The sequence below is a fragment of the Nilaparvata lugens genome, chromosome 9 (genome assembly GCF_014356525.2).
Source record: "Nilaparvata lugens isolate BPH chromosome 9, ASM1435652v1, whole genome shotgun sequence".
NCBI classification, from domain to species: domain Eukaryota; kingdom Metazoa; phylum Arthropoda; class Insecta; order Hemiptera; family Delphacidae; genus Nilaparvata; species Nilaparvata lugens.
In genome coordinates, this window is record NC_052512.1 from 35,815,663 (window position 1) to 35,835,294 (window position 19,632).

Below are 19,632 nucleotides of genomic sequence, written 5' to 3' on the forward strand. Positions count from 1 at the left end.
ATAGTGAAAATATATTATGGAAAATGCAGTAAAATTAGTGTAAGATAGGTCTGCCGATTACACTATTCGTAATTGACAATTGACATTTTTTGAATGGGTGTTTTCCAAGTTCCCTGAGCTTTCATAGCATAGAATCGTGAAACTGTTCAATATTTCTAAAAACGTTGACATGTATAATTGTATATATTCGATTGAGAATTGAAGCTTTATTACTCAAATTACAAATGGAGATATATTGATTGTTATGGTTCTTGATGAAGGAAATTATGGATGTGTATCAAATATTAGCTTACCTTTTGGAAGCCCAGTATTGGATTAACGCTGTTCCTCTTCGTTTAAGCGGTTTCGCGCTTAGTTTCAATCTGCGTCCACTTTTGTGTCTAAAGCGTCGGCGACTTTGATGAGGCTTCGGCGTTTCGTCCATTTTTTATGATAAATAATTTGGTCGCATGCACTTCAACATTTTTATAACATTTCACGTAATTCGAAGTCAATAGGAATAGAATAGAAAAAGTATTATTCACTAACAAGGATTGTCTAGAATAAACAAGGAAAAACGTTTCTATAAATGAAAACCCATAGTAACTTATCACAAATGACTGGATGAACTGTCACTGTCACGTTTCAACAAACTAATAAGTCACACATGGCATGGATATGGCAAAAGCTAGCTGGAATTGAGAGACAGAGAGAGTGTAACAGACTTCTCATCTATTCCCCTCCCATTCCCACTCTTTCTTGTGGTCATTCATTCAATTCATTCATTGATACACTGCTGGGCAGTCTTAGTATGTAAGTAGTAGGTGGTGGGGGTTACGTTTCAACAGTAGAGCTCCTGGAGAATAACCCTCGAACTAGGTTGGCAATGTAACGGTTCATTTTTGGTTCAAATTTGCAATTTAACGACTCAATTTATTGCAAAACTATTAGGAATTTGAACAAAATTCAAACGGATTTAGATTTGTGTTGTTATTCTAAAGGTCACTGTATTTTCGAATTCATTTCTCGATGCTTCTTTTCCAAAATAGCAAATTCATGTTTAAATAGCTAAAATAAGAAAAACTTGAAGAAATAATGAAATTATGAAAAGCGTATGCTCTCTGTAAAAGCATATAGTTGAGTCCTATGAACTTTCAAGGAAATAGTTCAATCCATTCTTGAGGTATGAGTGTAAGCAATATGCTTACTTTTCAGCTTGTTAGGTGGGTGTGCAGTAGAATCTTAAGGTTTCTTTATCTTCTAGGTCGTATTTATATTTTGTAGTTTGGCTATACATCAGCTTGTGAATTTCGGGGATGAGATATTTTGATTCTCGTAGAACATGTGCTCGATACCAGCATGATGTGTTCAGTGCATTTATATGAATGAAATTCATTGGATTTATCGGGATCGGTTTATTGTTTTATTGCAATGCATTGGTTTTTCAAGCTTTTTTATGGGTTAATCTGAGATTATAATAGTATAACTTTGTCTACTAACGCTTTTCCAGCTTATTAACTTTTTCGTGTCACGTGTTTAGATTCTTGAAAAACTTTCAACTTCATTTTATTCATACAAGTTGAATGAACTTGAAATATTAATCAACATCATTAGAATCGGTGATTAATTCGCTATAAGTATGGAGAATTTTCAAGTTCTAGGTCAATCTTGAGGGGATTAAACGATGATGTATTTGAAGATACAGTGAATAAACTGTATGCTCAGTGTGGTTACTCATCACTTTTTTACTACACGTGACGTCACGCTGGCATTCCCCCACCACTTCGAATCTTACACCTGTGAGTGATCAACCTTCTGTCTACTAACGTTGGCCTATAATAATATTTATATCGAATCGATAAATTGTGTTTGAAGGTTATTTTTGAATGTTTTGTGTTCGATGTTCTGTTATTTTAATATATTGAAATGGATCTAGATATAATTAGGTACAGCAGCAGTTCAGATGATGAAGTGTTCGAGTTAATAAGAAAGTATAGGATTAGGCTTAACACATTTAATTATTTCTCGGACAGTGAATTCATAGCACCATACAGGTTTAGTAAAGAGACAGTGTTCTACATTTCTGAACTACTTCCCAATTCTGATAATATGAACAACAGGGGTAAGCCGTTGTCGAAAATGGACCAATTATATTTATTGGGTTATGGTTCTACGCAACTGGAACATTTCAAAATGTCGTTGGGGATATCATTCATGTCCATAAAAGTACTGTGTGCAAAATAGTGGAGAAAATTTCCCAAATGCCCACAAATGAGGGAATTTTAAGAACAAAAAGTGATTTTTTTTCAAATTTGTCATTTCCCTAATGTGGTTGGATGTATAGACTGTACTCATGTAAAATTGTAAAATTCAATCTCCTGGTGGCCAAGATGCAGAACTGTATAGAAATAGAAAAGGATATTTCTCTATCAATGTGCAAGCTATCTGCAATGCACAGCTAGTATTCACAGAAATCACTGCTAGGTGGAGGGGTTCTGTTCATGACAGTACCATTTTTAATACGTCCAAGATACGTGCTTAAGCTGGGTTGTATCGGGGCAGCAGCTGCTACCTACTTGGTGATAGTGGATATCCATGCAGAAATTTTTTGCTAACTCCACTTCTACATCCTGCAAATGAAGCAGAAAGAAGATATAATAGTGCCCACATCCAAACGAGGAATACCATTGAAAGAGCATTTGGAGTGTGGAGACGCAGATTTCCTTGCTTGTCAATAGGATTAAGAACACAAATTCAAACTACTTTAATGATAATAACAGCAAAGGCTGTTCTTCATAATATAGCTATCCAGCAGAAGGAACAGTCTCTAATGGACAATGATGAAGTTATGGAAGAGTTTGATCAAATTCAATTGGAAGGAGAATGAAATCAGTTTGCTGTTCGTGACAATGTCATTGCTACAATCTTCAGAATTCAAATTGAAGAGGAAATACAACAATAAAACTAAAATTATTTCAGAATCACAATCATTATTATTATTAAATAATAAATCTTTTATGATAATAAACTATCATTCTGTAATTTTTTAACTCAATATTTCGAATTAATTGTTTTTTCGGGCATTTTCAATTTTCTTATTCATATACTGAATTTTCAAATCAGCAGCCCGCTCCTCCTTTGCTAATATAATCATTTTTTCTATCATGCTCCTTTGCGTAGTACTGTTCTTTTAATAGAGCCTCAAAATTTCTCTTCCTAGTTTTCTTCATATTTTTGATAGGGCTTTCCGTTATTGCTTTTTTAAAAGGCCTTGTTGGCGTTGGTATTTCTCTATTTTCCACCTCTACCACCTCCTTCACCTCCTCTGCCTTCTCCACCACTACTACCTCCTCCACCTCCTCTGTTGCAGGAATGACCATCACTTCTGAAAAAATAGAGAATTTTACTATATATTTTAGAAAAATTGTATTATTAAAATTTCTTATACTTTCTACAGTGCAAGCAAACTTCAATATGTTAAAAAATTAATTGTATTAATTGCGGGCACGATCCACCAACCAGAGGTGAACAATCATCAACCAGGATAGAGGTAATGTGTGGTTAGCACATTGACCCTCTCAACCATAAGCTAGTTCCCATAACCAAGTGATGGCACATAACATTTCTGAATAACATCCAGTTAATCAGTTATAGTGTAATGTAACAATTACTATTTCTTCAAAGATGAGAAACGACTATCTTTACTAACAATAAGCCAGTCTCCCAAAGGAGAGCTTTAAAATTACTGTAATTAATTCAATATTATTTTTATTATTTGGCTCGTGTATATATATTTTCTAATCATATGGCATTCTTTTGTTGATATTTTTAAGTGGACATTTAATATCAATTGCCATGTCCACCATATCCTTGCTCTATGCCTACTTCTACTATATCTCAAATATAGTAGGTCATGCTTATTATAATCAATTTACAAGAGAAGATAGTTCGTTATTCCTCAATTCTTCATGCTTTTTTTTCATTAATATTGGTTTCTATGGATAGCTATGACATAGATTTATTATTGAAGTAATGTACCGGTGAGAGTACCAATCATGTAAAAATAGAAAGACTGAATTTGAATTCCATTTAATTAATAAAAAATGTAATAAAACACAAATTTAAATATCAAATGATTAGAAAAATTTTGATCCGAAAATTAAAAACAAACTTCGGTATGAGTGCACGTCCAGTGCCAACATACCTGTCATCAAATTTTTGGTTGGGATCGATTTAGTATGTTATTTTAAGCACATCACAAAAATTAAACGGCGGTCACTATTGTTTTTAAAATAAACTAAGTTCAAAGTAGCACAATTTTACATGCATTTAACCTATGAGTAGCAGCCATTTTGATTATTGAAATCATCAAATTATGATATTCCTAATCTGAGTTTTCCCAACCCAAAGCTTTTCCTAACCTAAGCTTTCCGGTATATGTGATTAATTACGGCGCAATTGTATCTCAGCTATTTTTGAAGATATCAACTCATTTTTTTTTTAAATGGAAGAGAAAGAAAAAATAGGTGTCACTAGCCTACTTTCAACTCAAAAAAAAAAAAAAAAAAAAAAAAAACGATTCTAACTTAAATAATATTAATGCCACTCCAAAAATCTCAGATGAACTAACCTTATTTTCAGTAGACGATGCCTGTAGTCTTGAATTAATTAATATTTATGCACTAGCAAATAATATAGCATATACTATGATTATGCTTTATGCAATATTAAAGGATTATACCAAATGAAAATTCATTTTTATTTTTTTTTCTTCATAAATTTTAATGTTTCAAAAGGCCGGACAGGTAACGGCTTGATGACTCGACTCAACAACGACATTGACTATCATGTTTCCATACTTCAATATGGTATCAATATTTTTAGTCAATCGACAATAATATTATTATTCTAGATTATACTCAAGAAATTCAGTTGGCAATGGCTAAACTGACTGTTTCAGCTACTGTTTTATCTTGATAACAGTTATCTTATCACTTGTGATTGCTCAAAAGAAAAACAATAAGATTACATTGAATGAAATTTTCATATAGCCTACGTAATAGTAGAACTCTAATTATCCGATTCAATTGAGACTGAACTCTAGTTGGTTAGGTTAATTAATATTCTGTCATATTGGAGTTCACAGAAAAATAGGCAGGAATTCAAGTAATAATATCTTTACTGAATATAGTTTTTAAAATCAACTCATTACCAAGCTACATTAACTCATAACCAAGCTACATTATAAAATGATAAATGATAAATGACTTTTATTTACACTTTACAATAAAAGTGATGTGGTAAAAGTGATAAAAATGTTATATTGAGACAATATAATTTTCGTGATATTTCTTTAAACTATTGCTGTTTTTTTTTAATACCTAATAAGCAATTGTAATCCCACTGAAGTTTATAGGTAATTAAGTATTTCTTAGAGTTCATAGACCTATTATTCAAAATAAGATTATTTTTTATAGAAATCCTAAAAAAAAACAATTCTTACTCACACCAACTAGCCCAAAATTAGTTGAAAAGGTAAGCTTGAGTAGGCTCAATATGGACTTATTAACAATAGGCTAATGAATTGTATTTTCTATATAGACCTATTGTAGGCCTACATTGCTTATATATTGTATATTCAATTTTTTCAAAATCGCTTTTTTTAATATGAGATTCTCCTAACCTGAGCTTTTCTCAATCTTAGCTTCCCCTAACACAAGATCTTACCAACCTTAGCTTCTCCTAACCAGAGCTTTTCCTAACCTTGACTTTTCCTAACCAAAGTTTCTCCTAACCCAAGTTGTCTTTTTTTAATCTTAGCTTCTCCTAACCTGAGCTTCTCCCAACCTAAACATCTCCTAGCCTAAACTTTTCTCAACTTAAGCTGTCCTCAACCTAAGCTTTTCCTAACCTTGACTTTTCCTAACCAAAGCTTCTCCTCACCCAAGTTTCTCCTAATCTTCACTTCTCCTTACCTAAGCTTTTCCCATCCTAAGCTGTCCCTAACCTATGCTTGTCCTAACACAAGCTTCCCCCCTAACCTTAGCTTTTCCTAACCAAAGCTTCTCCTAACCTAAGCTTTTCCTAACCTTAGTTTCTCCTAACCTTAGTTTCTCCTAACCTTAGTTTCTACTAACCTAAGCTTTCCCTAATCTCAGCTTTTCTAAACCTAAACCTCTCCTAACCCTGGCTTATCCTAACCTGAATTTCTCCTAACCTAAGCTATTCTCAACCTGAGCTTTTCTTTTACTGAGCCTGAGCCAATTCCTCCTAACCTAAGCTTTCCCTGTCCTAAGCTTTTCCTTACCAAAGCTTCTCCTAACCTAAGCTTTTCCCATCCTAAGCTGTCCCTAACCTAAGCTTTTCCAAACCTTAGCTTCTTCTAACCAAAGCTTCTCTTAACCTAAGCTTTTCCTAACCTTAGTTTCTCCTGACCTTAGCTTCTCCTAATCTTAGCTTTTCTAAACCTAAGCCTCTCCTAGTCTTAGCTTTTCCGAACCTAAACCTCTCCTCACCTCAGCTTATTCTAACCTGAGCTTCTCCTAACCTAAGCTATTCTCAACCCAAGCTTTTCAAAACTCAAGCTTTCCCCAACCTAAGCTTCCCCTAACCTGAGCTTCTCTCAACCTAAGCTTTATCCTAACCCAAGCTTCTCCTCACCTAAGCTTTTCCAACCGTAACTTCTCCTAACCTAAGCTTTTCCTAAACAAAGCTTCTCCTAACCTAAGTTATTTCTAATCTTAGATTCTCCCAACCTAAGCCTCTCCTAACCAAAACTTTTGCTCACCTAAGCTTCTCACAGCCTTAGCTTCTCCAAACCTGAATTTCTCCTAATCTAAGCTTTTCCTAACCTAAGCTTCTCCTCACCAAAGCTCTTTCTAACCTAAGCTTCTTCTAACCTAAGCTTTTCCTAACCTTAGTTTTTCCTAATGTAAACTTTCCTGACCTAAGTTTTTCCAATCAATACTTCTTCTAATCTAAAGTTTCCTAACCTAGATCAAGTGGAAACCGGAATCTCTCTCATCGAGCAATTACAAAAACCGATGTCACTGTTGGGCATGCTTCAAACTTGATCATTTGGATAGAGCAACAACTCTATAACTTTTGTCACGTGGTTTTTTAGCACCACAAAATATTTTTGAAATGAACTATTGAACTTTAATAGAATTATAAAATGGAAAAGAAAGATAACCTAGTCAAAGAACCACTCAAGTAAAATCGAATGTTGTTAGTGATAAAAGAGTAATTGTATTATCTAAAATGATAAGAAAAAACATGCATAATTGTGATTCAACAATAATGAGGATCCATTGGCAGAATTACAAATTATAAAGCGGCTTATTTATTCTTGGCAGATCATAAAAAATAAAAGTTTGCATGTACATTTGAGGTTAGAATTGTTTATTTACACTTTTAAATGAATCAATCGATCTAGGATAAATCAATAGTTATTTGAATCAACACCTAACAAATCAGCTGATTGTTTGATCAACCAGTACAAGTTGAATTATAAAGTTTACTCACAAAAGATGTATTATATATACTGAGGAAGATTTATGTAAATAAATAGGGACAACTATTATTGCTGCATAAATATTTATTACAATCTAAAAAAGTACAAAAATCAAGGGTATACAAAACTCGTATAAAAAACTAAATATATGTTACATGTTAGCATCGTATATCACGATTTATTTATCAGAATAGTTTAAGACAATCACTCCATATATTTATATAAATACTTTTATTTATTTTTTCTATTATAAAGTTGAAGAAACCCTGAATCTGAAGCAACCAATTGTATGGAGTTTGTTAAATTAAAAGCCAATCAGAAAGAAGCTTACAAATCGTTCAAGGAAGAGATAAAATTTTTCTGAAAACCACCTTCTTCTGGCTTGTGATCTCGTTCTGAAAGGATGCACATGGAAATTAGGGTTCTTCCTTCTTGTTAAATTTTAAAATTATCAAGCCAATCCCTTTTTTAAATGTGAACTATTTGTAATTAATGTTTATTTATCTGTGAACTCAGTGTTGTTGAAGAGTTCGTAATTGTAATCAATTCCCATAAATATATCTGTAATACGGAAAGAAAACTATAAGAAATCTGGACCACGTGCGAGCCCTGCCAAGACGAAAAGGACCTGCATAATCAATTCAGAGCTTCCAGAACTGGCATTGTAAGTTCTAAGGAATTTCGGAAGGATAAATTGGTGGATACCTGTATTCATGGTGAGCGTTTTAAAAATCAACTAGAAAAAACTATAGTTGGTCTTCATTATTCTCGGTTGGATACATGGTTACTGGTAATCAGTCATCAACTGTCTTTTTGATTTCCTTATTGGTATTCTCCAAGAACTTCATAGAAGCAGCGGTAAGAATTATTAATCACCAGTCATTGAACCTTGGGGTGATTAAATATATTTGGAAAATTCATGTATCTACCACTGAGCTAGAGCTGCGGTTTGAACCCAGCAAATTTGTGAGCCAGATGGCCTTAACTATTTGCGAATTTATTCGCAAATTAGGGACTTTAGCAACTGCTCTTATATATACTAAATTTACCATTTTACATAATATCACCCAACAAGTGGGGCAAAGGTTTACCATTTCACACTCTACAACTCTATGGTGCTTGTAAAAACATTATAGGTTAGGTGAAATTCAATATTGGTTATTAATATGAATAATATTAAATTTCATCAATTATAATTGTTATTCAGCTGCCAACACCTATTTTTTCTTCCTCTTTCATTAAAAAAATTAAAATCTTCAAAAAATATCATGTTCAATAAATAAAAAAAATATTACTGATTTATTTTTATAGAATAACTAAAGATAAAAATTGCAAATTAAAGTTTCAAAATAATTTTCCATATGGTATTTTACATTGGTTCTATAAAAAAATATTGTAAAGCAATCGTAAACTTAGGCCCGATTTCACCAAACACCAAACCAATAGTGTTTATCGAAATGAAATCTGCTGTTTGGCCGTAAACGACAGAATCGAATTTCACCACACTCGTTTAGGGTCACGTGACTCCGAAAACTCCAGTTAAAACTTACCGGCCAAGTTTGGTCGGTCAGCCTTCGAAAACGGGCGATTATAACCTATAAACTGTTTTATATTGCACTACTTTTGCGTTTTCGTGTAGCCTACTGCAATCGTAAAGAGCTGAATGTTAGGTCACACACTCATGTATTGACATTTCAAATGTTGTTCAATAGTCAGTTGATTATTTTGATATTGTTTCGATTTAGTTATAAGTTTGTTAGTTAATTCATTAGGCAGTAGTTCATTAAAATTGTTGAATTCGCTTCCTATTTTATAACCAATCCAACTGTTTCAATAATTTATTTAAAGTAATAAGTCTTCTTATCAATCAGAACTGTTCATATATATATATATATATATATATATATATATGTGCAGAGGCTCCCCAATCGTTTTCCCACTCAACGATTTCTCCATGAGTTTCTTATTAAACTACCTATTATATTATAAATGACCCAATTAAAACTAATTAACAGATAAAAACGTATAAATTTTCGATTACAAATAATACCTATAGCTAATTTACAACACTGGAGAAACTATAGAAACAAGAAAAAGGCAACTTATACGTATATGTATGACTGTTTGGTTTGCAAGGGCATTTTTCCAAGTGTATTGGAAAACATTAAGGTACTTGTATATAAAAAAGGCGATAAAAAAACTTCTGACCATCAATTATTGTACCTGTGATATCCAAAGTATTCAAGGCCATAATGCAAGACCAGATATCAAGTCATTTTGAAAGCTTTGGTATGTTTACTGAAAAACAATTTGGCTTCAGGCCATGTAATGCAGTTACAAGACTAGTAAATAGTGTTGTTGATTATTTGGATAAGGATCTTTCTGTTAGCTTTAAGTCATATGCTGGTATGTCTTATGATACTGGCATAACATACTTGGTAGCAAACTTTCTTATTATGGCAGCAATTCTGAATGAATCGATCTCGTTATGTCATATTTAAAAGACCGCAACCAGTTTTACAGAGATGGTCAGTTCTTTAAGGGCAGGAAGGATCGGTATAGGGTCCCTCAATGCTCCATACTTGGAACAATACTCTTTAATAGCCTATATTTAATGACATAATTTGTAGCATAGAAGGTACTCATAAAGCAGGATTTCTTTTTGCTGATGATTTTAATCTCAAAGTTAGTTGTGAATCCAAAACAGGAGTACAAAATTTTCTAAATGATAGCTCTGTACTCCTTAATGATTCATGTGATTAATGACATCTCTCATTGAACCTAGAAAAACACTCTTATATTTTGTCCACTTACAATAGAAATTTAATTACCGTAATGAAGTAGGGACTGAAGCTTTTGAATTTTTAGGTATTGTTCTTGATTCAAAACTTAATTGGCAGCCACATGCAGAGTTCATTAGTAGACGACTAGCAAAGGGTCTCTACTTGCTGAGAAGGTTAAAGTCAATAAATTATTGTAGACATTAATTTATTATTGAATGTTTATTTCTCTCAAATACAAAGTTTTCTGTGTTTTGGTAATAAATACGCAAATTTGCATAGCTTCCTAATTGAAAGGAGTGCTTTTTATCATGATGCTCAAAGTAACAAATAAAAATGGAAAAATATATTGGATTGATCCAACTAATACCGTCAAAATTCTTTATTAATTCCTCCAATCTATTTAAAAACTCGAAATACAGGATTGATTTGTAATATTGATATGAGGACTCTTTCTTTATAAATTTAGGATATGAATAGTCTATTCTTTCTATGTCTTATTCAGTGTTAGTCAAGCAAAATAGAATAGAATGACTGCCTTCATTTTTGAACTAGTACATAGTAGTAATCTGAATATTTTTTTATTTAAATAGTGACTTTCATGGATGGGACACACAATATCTGTAAAACCAGAAATAGGAATAATATCAGAGTTCAAAAGCTCAGGATCACTACTTCGCAAAAAAATCTTGAGTATACATCTGTCTTTAAGTATTGTGAAGTTGTGAATTGTAAATCCTTCACAGTTGATACGGTGTTTCTGATACTTATAAGAGCAGTCTCTAAATTCCCTCTTTTGCGAATAAATTCACAAAAAATTAAGGCCTTCCGGCTCGCAAAATTACTGGGTTCAAACCTCAGCTCTAGCTCAGTGGTAGAAACATGAATTTTATAAATATAAATAATCACCATGAGGTTCAAGGACCGGTGATTGATAATTCTTACCGCTGCTTCTATGAAGTTCTTGAAGAATACCAGTAAGGAAATTAAAAGAATATTTGATGGCTGATTATCAGTAACCATGTACCACTAGAGAATAATAAGGACCAACTATAGTTGTTTCTAGTTGATTCTTAAAACGCTCGTCGTGAATACAAGTATTCACCAATATACCCTTCCAAAATTCCTTAGAACTTACAACGCCAGTTCTTGAAGTTCTCTGGATCCTTATATGATATAACTGGAACCTTATTAATATAATTTCTCAATATACTTGTTCTGGTAGATGAGATGAATATCATCAAAGGATGATAAATATTGAGCGCTCTGAATAAGATTAATATTACTTGATTCAATAATTTTAAGTGCTGCTAAATATTTGTTGGTACCAAAACAGCTCAAACTATATAACACAAGATGAGTTAGGATATAATAAAAAATTCTATAAGTTTGTATGCTGACATAAAACACAAAATATATTCCCATAAAAAAGATGTGCATAAAATATTCGATATATCTATAATTCACTTAAATAATCTATTTCTAAAATCTGAATAATTATCACAGGCTTTGCTAATATTCACAATAATGAGTTTCAAATTCATAAATATATTATATTTAATACTGATATTTATACTTCCAATCAATACAAAATTCTGCAAACGAAAACCTGTTCGGTCTATAAGTTTGATATGATATACTTTGTTCAATTAACAAAATTATAATTAATAAATCAATATTCAAACATGAGATCTCAGGGATTTAATGAATTCGGGCTGTGCATGGAAGTAAGCTTCCTACATATATTAAATAAATTTATAAAATGTTCTTATGAACTATGTGATATTATTCAACATGTGGTGACTTTTTATTTAATTCAAGTTAATTTGAATAGCGCTTTTTTATTAATTACCCCACTGAACGTAGAAAAAACGAGCTCGTTTGACTTATCACTCACTGAACTGAAGTTCTAGACGGTCTCGTGGATTGAATTAATTATTTCCAATAATTAATTAGGTAGGCTCCTTTTCGTCACTGCTGGGCTAACGCGTGATCCAGATTTTTATAAGTTTCTTTCAAATTAAAGCTATTTTTATGGGAATCTTTACAAATTACGAACTCTTTGACAGCACTGAGTTCACAGATAATCGACATTTAATACAAATACTTTACATTAAAAAAGGGTTTGGCTTAATAGTTTTAAAATTTTAAAAAGAGGAAGAAAGAACCCTAAACTCCATGTGCATCCTCTCAGGTCGGGATCTTAAGCCAGAAGAAGGAGGTTTTTAGAAAAATTTGTCTCTTCCACGAATAATTCTGTAAACTACTCTCTGATTGGCCTTCAATTTAATAGGCTCAATGCAATTGGTTGCCTTGGGAATCAGGGCTTCCTCGACTTTATAATGGAAAAAATTAAATAAAAAAGAGTTTTTATACAAATGTATGGAGTGTCTATCTTAAATTGATTTCATAAATAAACCATAACATGCGGTTTTAGTACATTTAGTTTTTCTTTTATATGAGTTTTGTATACTCCTGATTTATCGTGCTTTTTTAGATTATAATAAATATTTATACAAAAATAATGGGTGTTCGTATTTCTATACATCGACTTCCTTTAGTATACATAATATATCCTTTATGAGTAAATTTTATATAATTCAACCTGTCATATGGGTTGATCGAATAATCAGCTGATTCGCTCAGTATTGATTCTAATAATTATCGATTTATCCAAGATCGACTAATTCTTTTCAAAATGTAAACAAATAACTCTAACCTCAATGTTCATGCATTTTATTTTTTATAATCCGCCAATAATAAGTAAGCCGCTTTATAATTTTTTGATCTTACCAATGGGTTCTCATAATTATTAAATCACAATTATACATGTTTTCTTATCATTGTTGATAATGCTATTACTCCTAATCGCTAATAATACTTGATTTGAGTTGATTTATCCTTTGACTAGGTCTAACCTTCTTTCCAATTTTATAGTTCTATTATATTTCATTGGTTCATTTTAAAATATTTGGTGGTATTAATTTACCACGTGACAGTATACATCACTTGTGTGCGTGAGTGTTGATTACGAGTGCTGTTTGAAATGTATGGTAGCGAAATCGCACTATGTCCGACTTAGTGAAGCCACCAAGTTTTCCTGCATCAGAGCAAGAAGAAAGGGAAGCCACTAACGAGAGCATGGACACCAACAACATGGCAAATACACCAGAAATCCAGTGTTCACTGGATCAATACATAAAAGCAAATAAACTCAAATCTTCAGCCGAGCAGGTACTTTTCATCGCCTGGAAGGAATCTGATGAGAAGAGGAAGTAGCTAGAGAGAAGCAACGCCGAACTCTTGCAAAAAATGCAGGATTTGGAAAAAAGATTTCTCAATATTGAGAAAAAGATCCATAGCCCACAGCCTACTAGCTCAGCAGCCGAGAACTACTCGACAAATGAAGAAGAATTGGCTAAAGAAACTGAATGGATCAGAACTCGTACTAAGCGGGCTACCAAGAAGAGGAAGCTTAGCACCCCATCGCCAGAAATCAAAAATGAGTCTGCAAAAAAGAAGCAACAAAATTTGAATAATAAAATCACTCCTGTGGAAAAACCAATCAGTGAGGAGGAGAAGAGGAAGAAGAAAGAAATGCCACCACCGCCAATCATTGTGGATGGTATTAAGAATCTGAATGTACTTCTTACGAGTTTGAAAAAAGTGTCACCAGCTGACAAATTTAGGATTAAACTGTTGAGTAAAGAAACATTAAAGTAAATGCAGTTGATTCAGAAACTTATCGGAATATTACCAGAGAATTGATTAAAGATGGGCTCAACTGGCACTCCTATGAAGATAAACAGTCGAGACCAATAAGAGTGATGATTAAAAAGCTTCATCACTCTTGTAGTACAGAAATGATTCTGGAAGATTTGAAAGTAAGAGGATTGAAAGTTCTAGAAGTTGTAAACAAGCTGAGGTGGAAGACAAGAGAACCATTAGATATGTTCATGGTATCATTCAGCGCGGAAGAAGATATAAAAACAGTATTTGAATTGAAAAATATACTTGGCTGTAGAGTGGAAGTTGAAGCATTGAAGAAGGCCAATCTGATACCGCAATGCAAACGTTGCCAAGCATACGGCCACACTCAAAATATTGTAACAAGGAGCCTAGGTGTGTTAAGTGTGCAGGTAAACACCAAACAAAGGAATGTTCGAAACCCAACGATGCTCTACCAAAATGTATTCATTGCGGTGAAGCACATCCAGCCAGCTATCGAGGTTGCACTGTTGCAATCGAATTGCAAAAGATCAGGAATTCTACTAAAACAAAAACTATTGCAGATTTACGAAAGAAAATCATTCAAAATATCCCACCAAGAATCACGGAAAATACAGAAGCTCACAATCTAAACAATGGTAGTGCAGTTAAGAAATTGACTTTCGCCCAGATTGTCTCAAAAGAAAATAGATCGAAATTGGAAGAGCCAAAAAGTGAAGTGGAAGAAGGCACCAATAATATTTTGCAGCTAATCTTGGCAAAACTGGATAGACAAGAGCAAATAATCACCTCACTACAATCTAAATTTCAGAAGTTAGAACAGAGTAGACTACTGAAATTCAAATGATTCATTCACTAAAAATAATGGAATGGAACGCGAATGGATTGTTACAACGGCAACAGGAGTTAGAAGTAGTTCTAGACATAGAAAAAATAGATATATGTCTTATATCTGAAACTCACTTTACAAATCAATCGTTTATCAAATTCAAAGGCTTTAAGATCTATCATGCTTTACATCCCAGCAATGTCGCGAGGGGTGGGAGTGCCATCATTATCAGAGACAATCTACAACATCATGAAGAAGTGAAACATGGAAGTGATAGAATTCAATTGATAGGTGTAGCAGTTCAAGCAGTAAATTATAACTTTGTTGTTGCAGCTATTTACTGTCCTCCCAGATATTCCATCAGAAGAGAGGAGTATTCGACATTGCTTGATATGTTAGGAGTAAAATTTATTCTTGGTGGTGATTTCAATGCAAAGCACGTGCATTGGGGATCGCGCTTAACAACTCACAAGGGAAGACAGCTCTTCGAAGCAATGAAAGAGATGAGGTGCGAAGCTCTTTCAACTGGTAAACCAACCTACTGGCCCACCGATACAAGGAAAATCCCAGATCTCATAGATTTCTTCATGACAAAAAATATATCAGTTAATTCAGTCTTACAGTAGCGCTCGTAGAGTAAACATCTTAGTAGTTTAGTTTCACCGTAGTGATAGTTTTCAAAACAATCATCATTCATCAATAAGTGGGTCACTGGAACATAACCATACAGCAGCTATCTTCATACGTCATCGTCGTCGGATAGATGAGGTCACCAACCAAACCACCGGATGGACTGATCCCGCAATTCGAGGAGGAGGAAGAAGAGGATAACTTTCCAGGGAACCAAGGACTCAAAGTACGAGAACAACCAGGTAAAATGGAAACTGTTGAACAATTATTGCTGAGTGAATTCAACACAGACATAATGAACATGAAGAGTATCTCTTCGGAATTCAAGGAATGGGCTTCGTCAGAATTTAAAAAAAACAAGGTTTCCAGAGCCGAATATGATAATTTCTTAGAATTAGTTCAAAAATTAGCATTGGTAATCGTGAAAGTAGAAACGAGAGCAGTTACTATTAGCCAAATAAGTGATACTTTAGGGCATCCGAAAATTCATGACTCATTACAGGACATAAGCAAATCTGTTCAGGAAATTAAAAATAAAGACAGGCCTATTACTTACGCAGACATGATACAACTACCGAAAAAAGCTACTTCAAGCGATCCCCAGTCCAATAATCAAGTCAGGAAAATCCTTCCAAAAGAACAGGTAGTCTTAATTAAACCCTCAAATTCCACCGGTAATGAGAAACAAGACAGTGAAAAAATAAAAGGAACACTGAAAACCAACATCGCGAGAAAGGATAACATTAAAATAAAAAAGACAGTACCCGTTAGAGGAGGAGGTTTACTCATTGTTCTGGATTCTCTAGAGGACAAAAAGAAATTATTGAAGAATAAAGCTGTGAATAATGATCAAATCAAGATAACTGAGCCCCAAAATAAAAAACCCAGGATAATTGTTTATGATGTTCCATCTGATCTCACTAACAAAGAGGTAACTGAAGAAATATATAACAAAAATTTTGTCAATTCAGGAATAGAAAAACAAAAATTTGAAGAAGGTTGCAAGCCATCATTCAAATTAGGGCCGAAAAACAAGGATTCCGTGCATTGGGTAGTAGAATGTGAACCCGAAATTAGGAAAGCAATAATTAATAAGAAAAAAATATTTATAGATATGACATCATGTAGAGTTAATGATTATCATGCAGTGCAAAGGTGCTATAAATGTCAAGTCTATGGGCACATCACAAAACATTGTAAAAAGGAAGAAGATATCTGTGGTCATTGCTCCATCACAGGGCACAACATCAAAACCTGCCCTTCAATCGATAAACCTCCAGTATGTTTTAACTGCAAAAGAGCTGATAAACCCTCAGACCACAAAGTAAACTATCTAAAGTGTCCCAGCTATGTGAAAGCATTGCAACAATCAATTGATCGAACAAATTATGGAAGTGCTTAAAAAGATTAAAAATAGAATTTCCAGCTCAAAATCATCAAATAAATTCACAGCATCAAATATAAAAATAGATATTCAAGATTTCCTATCATCTATTAAAAAAACAGAATTAATAAAACAGTCAGCGAAAAGTAGGACGTCTTTGATTTTCAGCTTTGGTCAATATACAGATTTTAATTTATCATTAGCTCGCTGGAATAAAAATTGTTTACGTATTTCAGAAGGCGTTGCACATTCAATCAAGAAGAAAACGCTGAGTCAAGATGAATACAATAGCTTACCTACTGTTTATTTACGGAACGTAAATAATAGCTCAATTCGTTTTCATCTTGTTAAAAATTCATTGACATTGATATTAGGGCCGAAAAACAAGGATTCCGTGCATTGGGTAGTAGAATGTGAACCCGAAATTAGGAAAGCAATAATTAATAAGAAAAAAATATTTATAGATATGACATCATGTAGAGTTAATGATTATCATGCAGTGCAAAGGTGCTATAAATGTCAAGTCTATGGGCACATCACAAAACATTGTAAAAAGGAAGAAGATATCTGTGGTCATTGCTCCATCACAGGGCACAACATCAAAACCTGCCCTTCAATCGATAAACCTCCAGTATGTTTTAACTGCAAAAGAGCTGATAAACCCTCAGACCACAAAGTAAACTATCTAAAGTGTCCCAGCTATGTGAAAGCATTGCAACAATCAATTGATCGAACAAATTATGGAAGTGCTTAAAAAGATTAAAAATAGAATTTCCAGCTCAAAATCATCAAATAAATTCACAGCATCAAATATAAAAATAGATATTCAAGATTTCCTATCATCTATTAAAAAAACAGAATTAATAAAACAGTCAGCGAAAAGTAGGACGTCTTTGATTTTCAGCTTTGGTCAATATACAGATTTTAATTTATCATTAGCTCGCTGGAATAAAAATTGTTTACGTATTTCAGAAGGCGTTGCACATTCAATCAAGAAGAAAACGCTGAGTCAAGATGAATACAATAGCTTACCTACTGTTTATTTACGGAACGTAAATAATAGCTCAATTCGTTTTCATCTTGTTAAAAATTCATTGACATTGATATTAGCGCAAAATAATAACAATGAGGCTCAATTAGGTATCCGTGACCTCTTACTGGTAATAGACGAATATGCATCGATAAATAAATACAACATTACGATTGGAATAGATTCTTTTGATATTGACTCCGAGTTTACATGCTTGGACATTTTAAGTTTAGTAATTAAAACTAAAAACCTGAATTATGTATTCTATTACAGAGGAATAAACAATCTAAAGTTCTTGGATATACCACATGAAAACGATGGCTCTGAAGATTGTCCAAAAGGATACCTACCGTATGATTCTATTCTTTATGCTTATTTGAACAGTATGATAGAACTCAGGAACTTTATTCAACAGTATGATGTTCTGAATGCGGATTTATATAGGGGAGTACTATCATCACTGAATAGTAATATCTCTTCTTCAGCAGCATGTATTCAAGAGATAAGGCGAAACGAGATGAACATCTACGACAATCGACTTAAGACTTTCCTGTGGCCGACATCCACTACATATCGAATGGGCTTCTGTTTAGAAAATGAAGGAAAATACGTACCCTACAATGAAACAACAAAGTCATTCTTAACTAAGGAAAAGTATATTCTAGTCAGTAGAGACACCCAAATCATGCTGAATGCTGAGCTGCTGAAGAATATTCTAAAAGTTGACATCACAAATTGTAAGATGCCAAAAATAACTTGGATGGATGGAGTTCCAGGGTGTGGTAAAACTCACTTTATCCTTCAGCAACATACACCAGGTAAAGATCTCATTTTGTGTCAGACAAGAGCTGGAATAAATGAAATTAGGCAAGAGGTGAATAGAATTCACAAAAATAAATATGAAAGAATAATTAAACAGGATTATAGAACAGTTTCATCTTTTATAATAAACGGATCAAAAAAGCAGTACAAACGTGTTTTCATAGATGAAGCAGTATTAATGCATGCAGGTTTCGTGGGATTTGTCTCATCTCTCGCTGGTGCTTCTGAGATTATTCTGCTAGGAGATTCAAACCAAATACCTTACATAGAGAGAAGTAAATTAACAGCTGAATGGTCACACATTTCATCTCTCTGTGAGAAGAGAATCCATCAAACAGTAACTAGAAGGTGTCCAATAGACGTCTGCTACATCCTTTCCAGCTACTACCAGGACATTAGTACGAAAAATGAGGTCCTGTTATCCGTCAGACCTCCAATAACAAATGGAGAACTTGGACCACTTGAACCTAACACTCTGATTCTTACATTCACTCAGCTCGAGAAGAAAACAGTGCTAGAAGAGCTGCAATCAAAACTTCACCCTTCAGTTAAAGTCCATACAATTCATGAAGCACAGGGCTTAACTCACAAGAATGTAGTTCTGATAAGGAACAATAAAAAACAACTTGGAATATATAACAGCACACAACATGTAATAGTAGCAATGAGCAGACACACACAAACCTTCAGATATATCACAACAGGGCAAGAAGATTTAGTGCTGACCCTAATTCGAAAACTAAAGGATGTTAGTGAAGAGTTTCTCTTAAGCTGGAATGAAAGAAACATGGAAGGGATTAATGAGAGTTTAAATAATGAGTAACAACAACTTATCAAATTTGCTCAGCTTCGAGGATCTTGATTATTTTGAAGAAATAAACGATGAAGTGATCAACAACAGTCAACAACTTTGTGCAGCATTGAGTTCTTGTGATT

General features: G+C 33.4%; 1 protein-coding gene across 1 annotated transcript; it reads left to right on the forward strand.

The window, feature by feature from the left end:
• The first annotated feature begins 15,528 nt into the window (after nt 1-15,528).
• On the forward strand, nt 15,529-19,594 carry LOC120353125. The gene is made up of 2 exons (XM_039435810.1): nt 15,529-16,511; nt 17,248-19,594. Exons 1-2 carry the CDS (start codon nt 15,594-15,596, stop codon nt 17,596-17,598), a joined length of 1,269 nt encoding a protein of 422 aa, XP_039291744.1. The 5' UTR covers nt 15,529-15,593; the 3' UTR covers nt 17,599-19,594.
• The last annotated feature ends 38 nt before the right edge of the window (nt 19,595-19,632 follow it).

Bases quoted from the DNA above. Each gene is read 5' to 3' on its own strand.
- LOC120353125 (XM_039435810.1), top strand. From the start codon at position 15,594: ATGAGGTCACCAACCAAACCACCGGATGGACTGATCCCGCAATTCGAG. The intron at 16,512-17,247 runs GTAGTAGAATGT...TCCGTGCATTGG, and splicing joins ACAAGGATTCCGTGCATTGG to GTAGTAGAATGTGAACCCGA.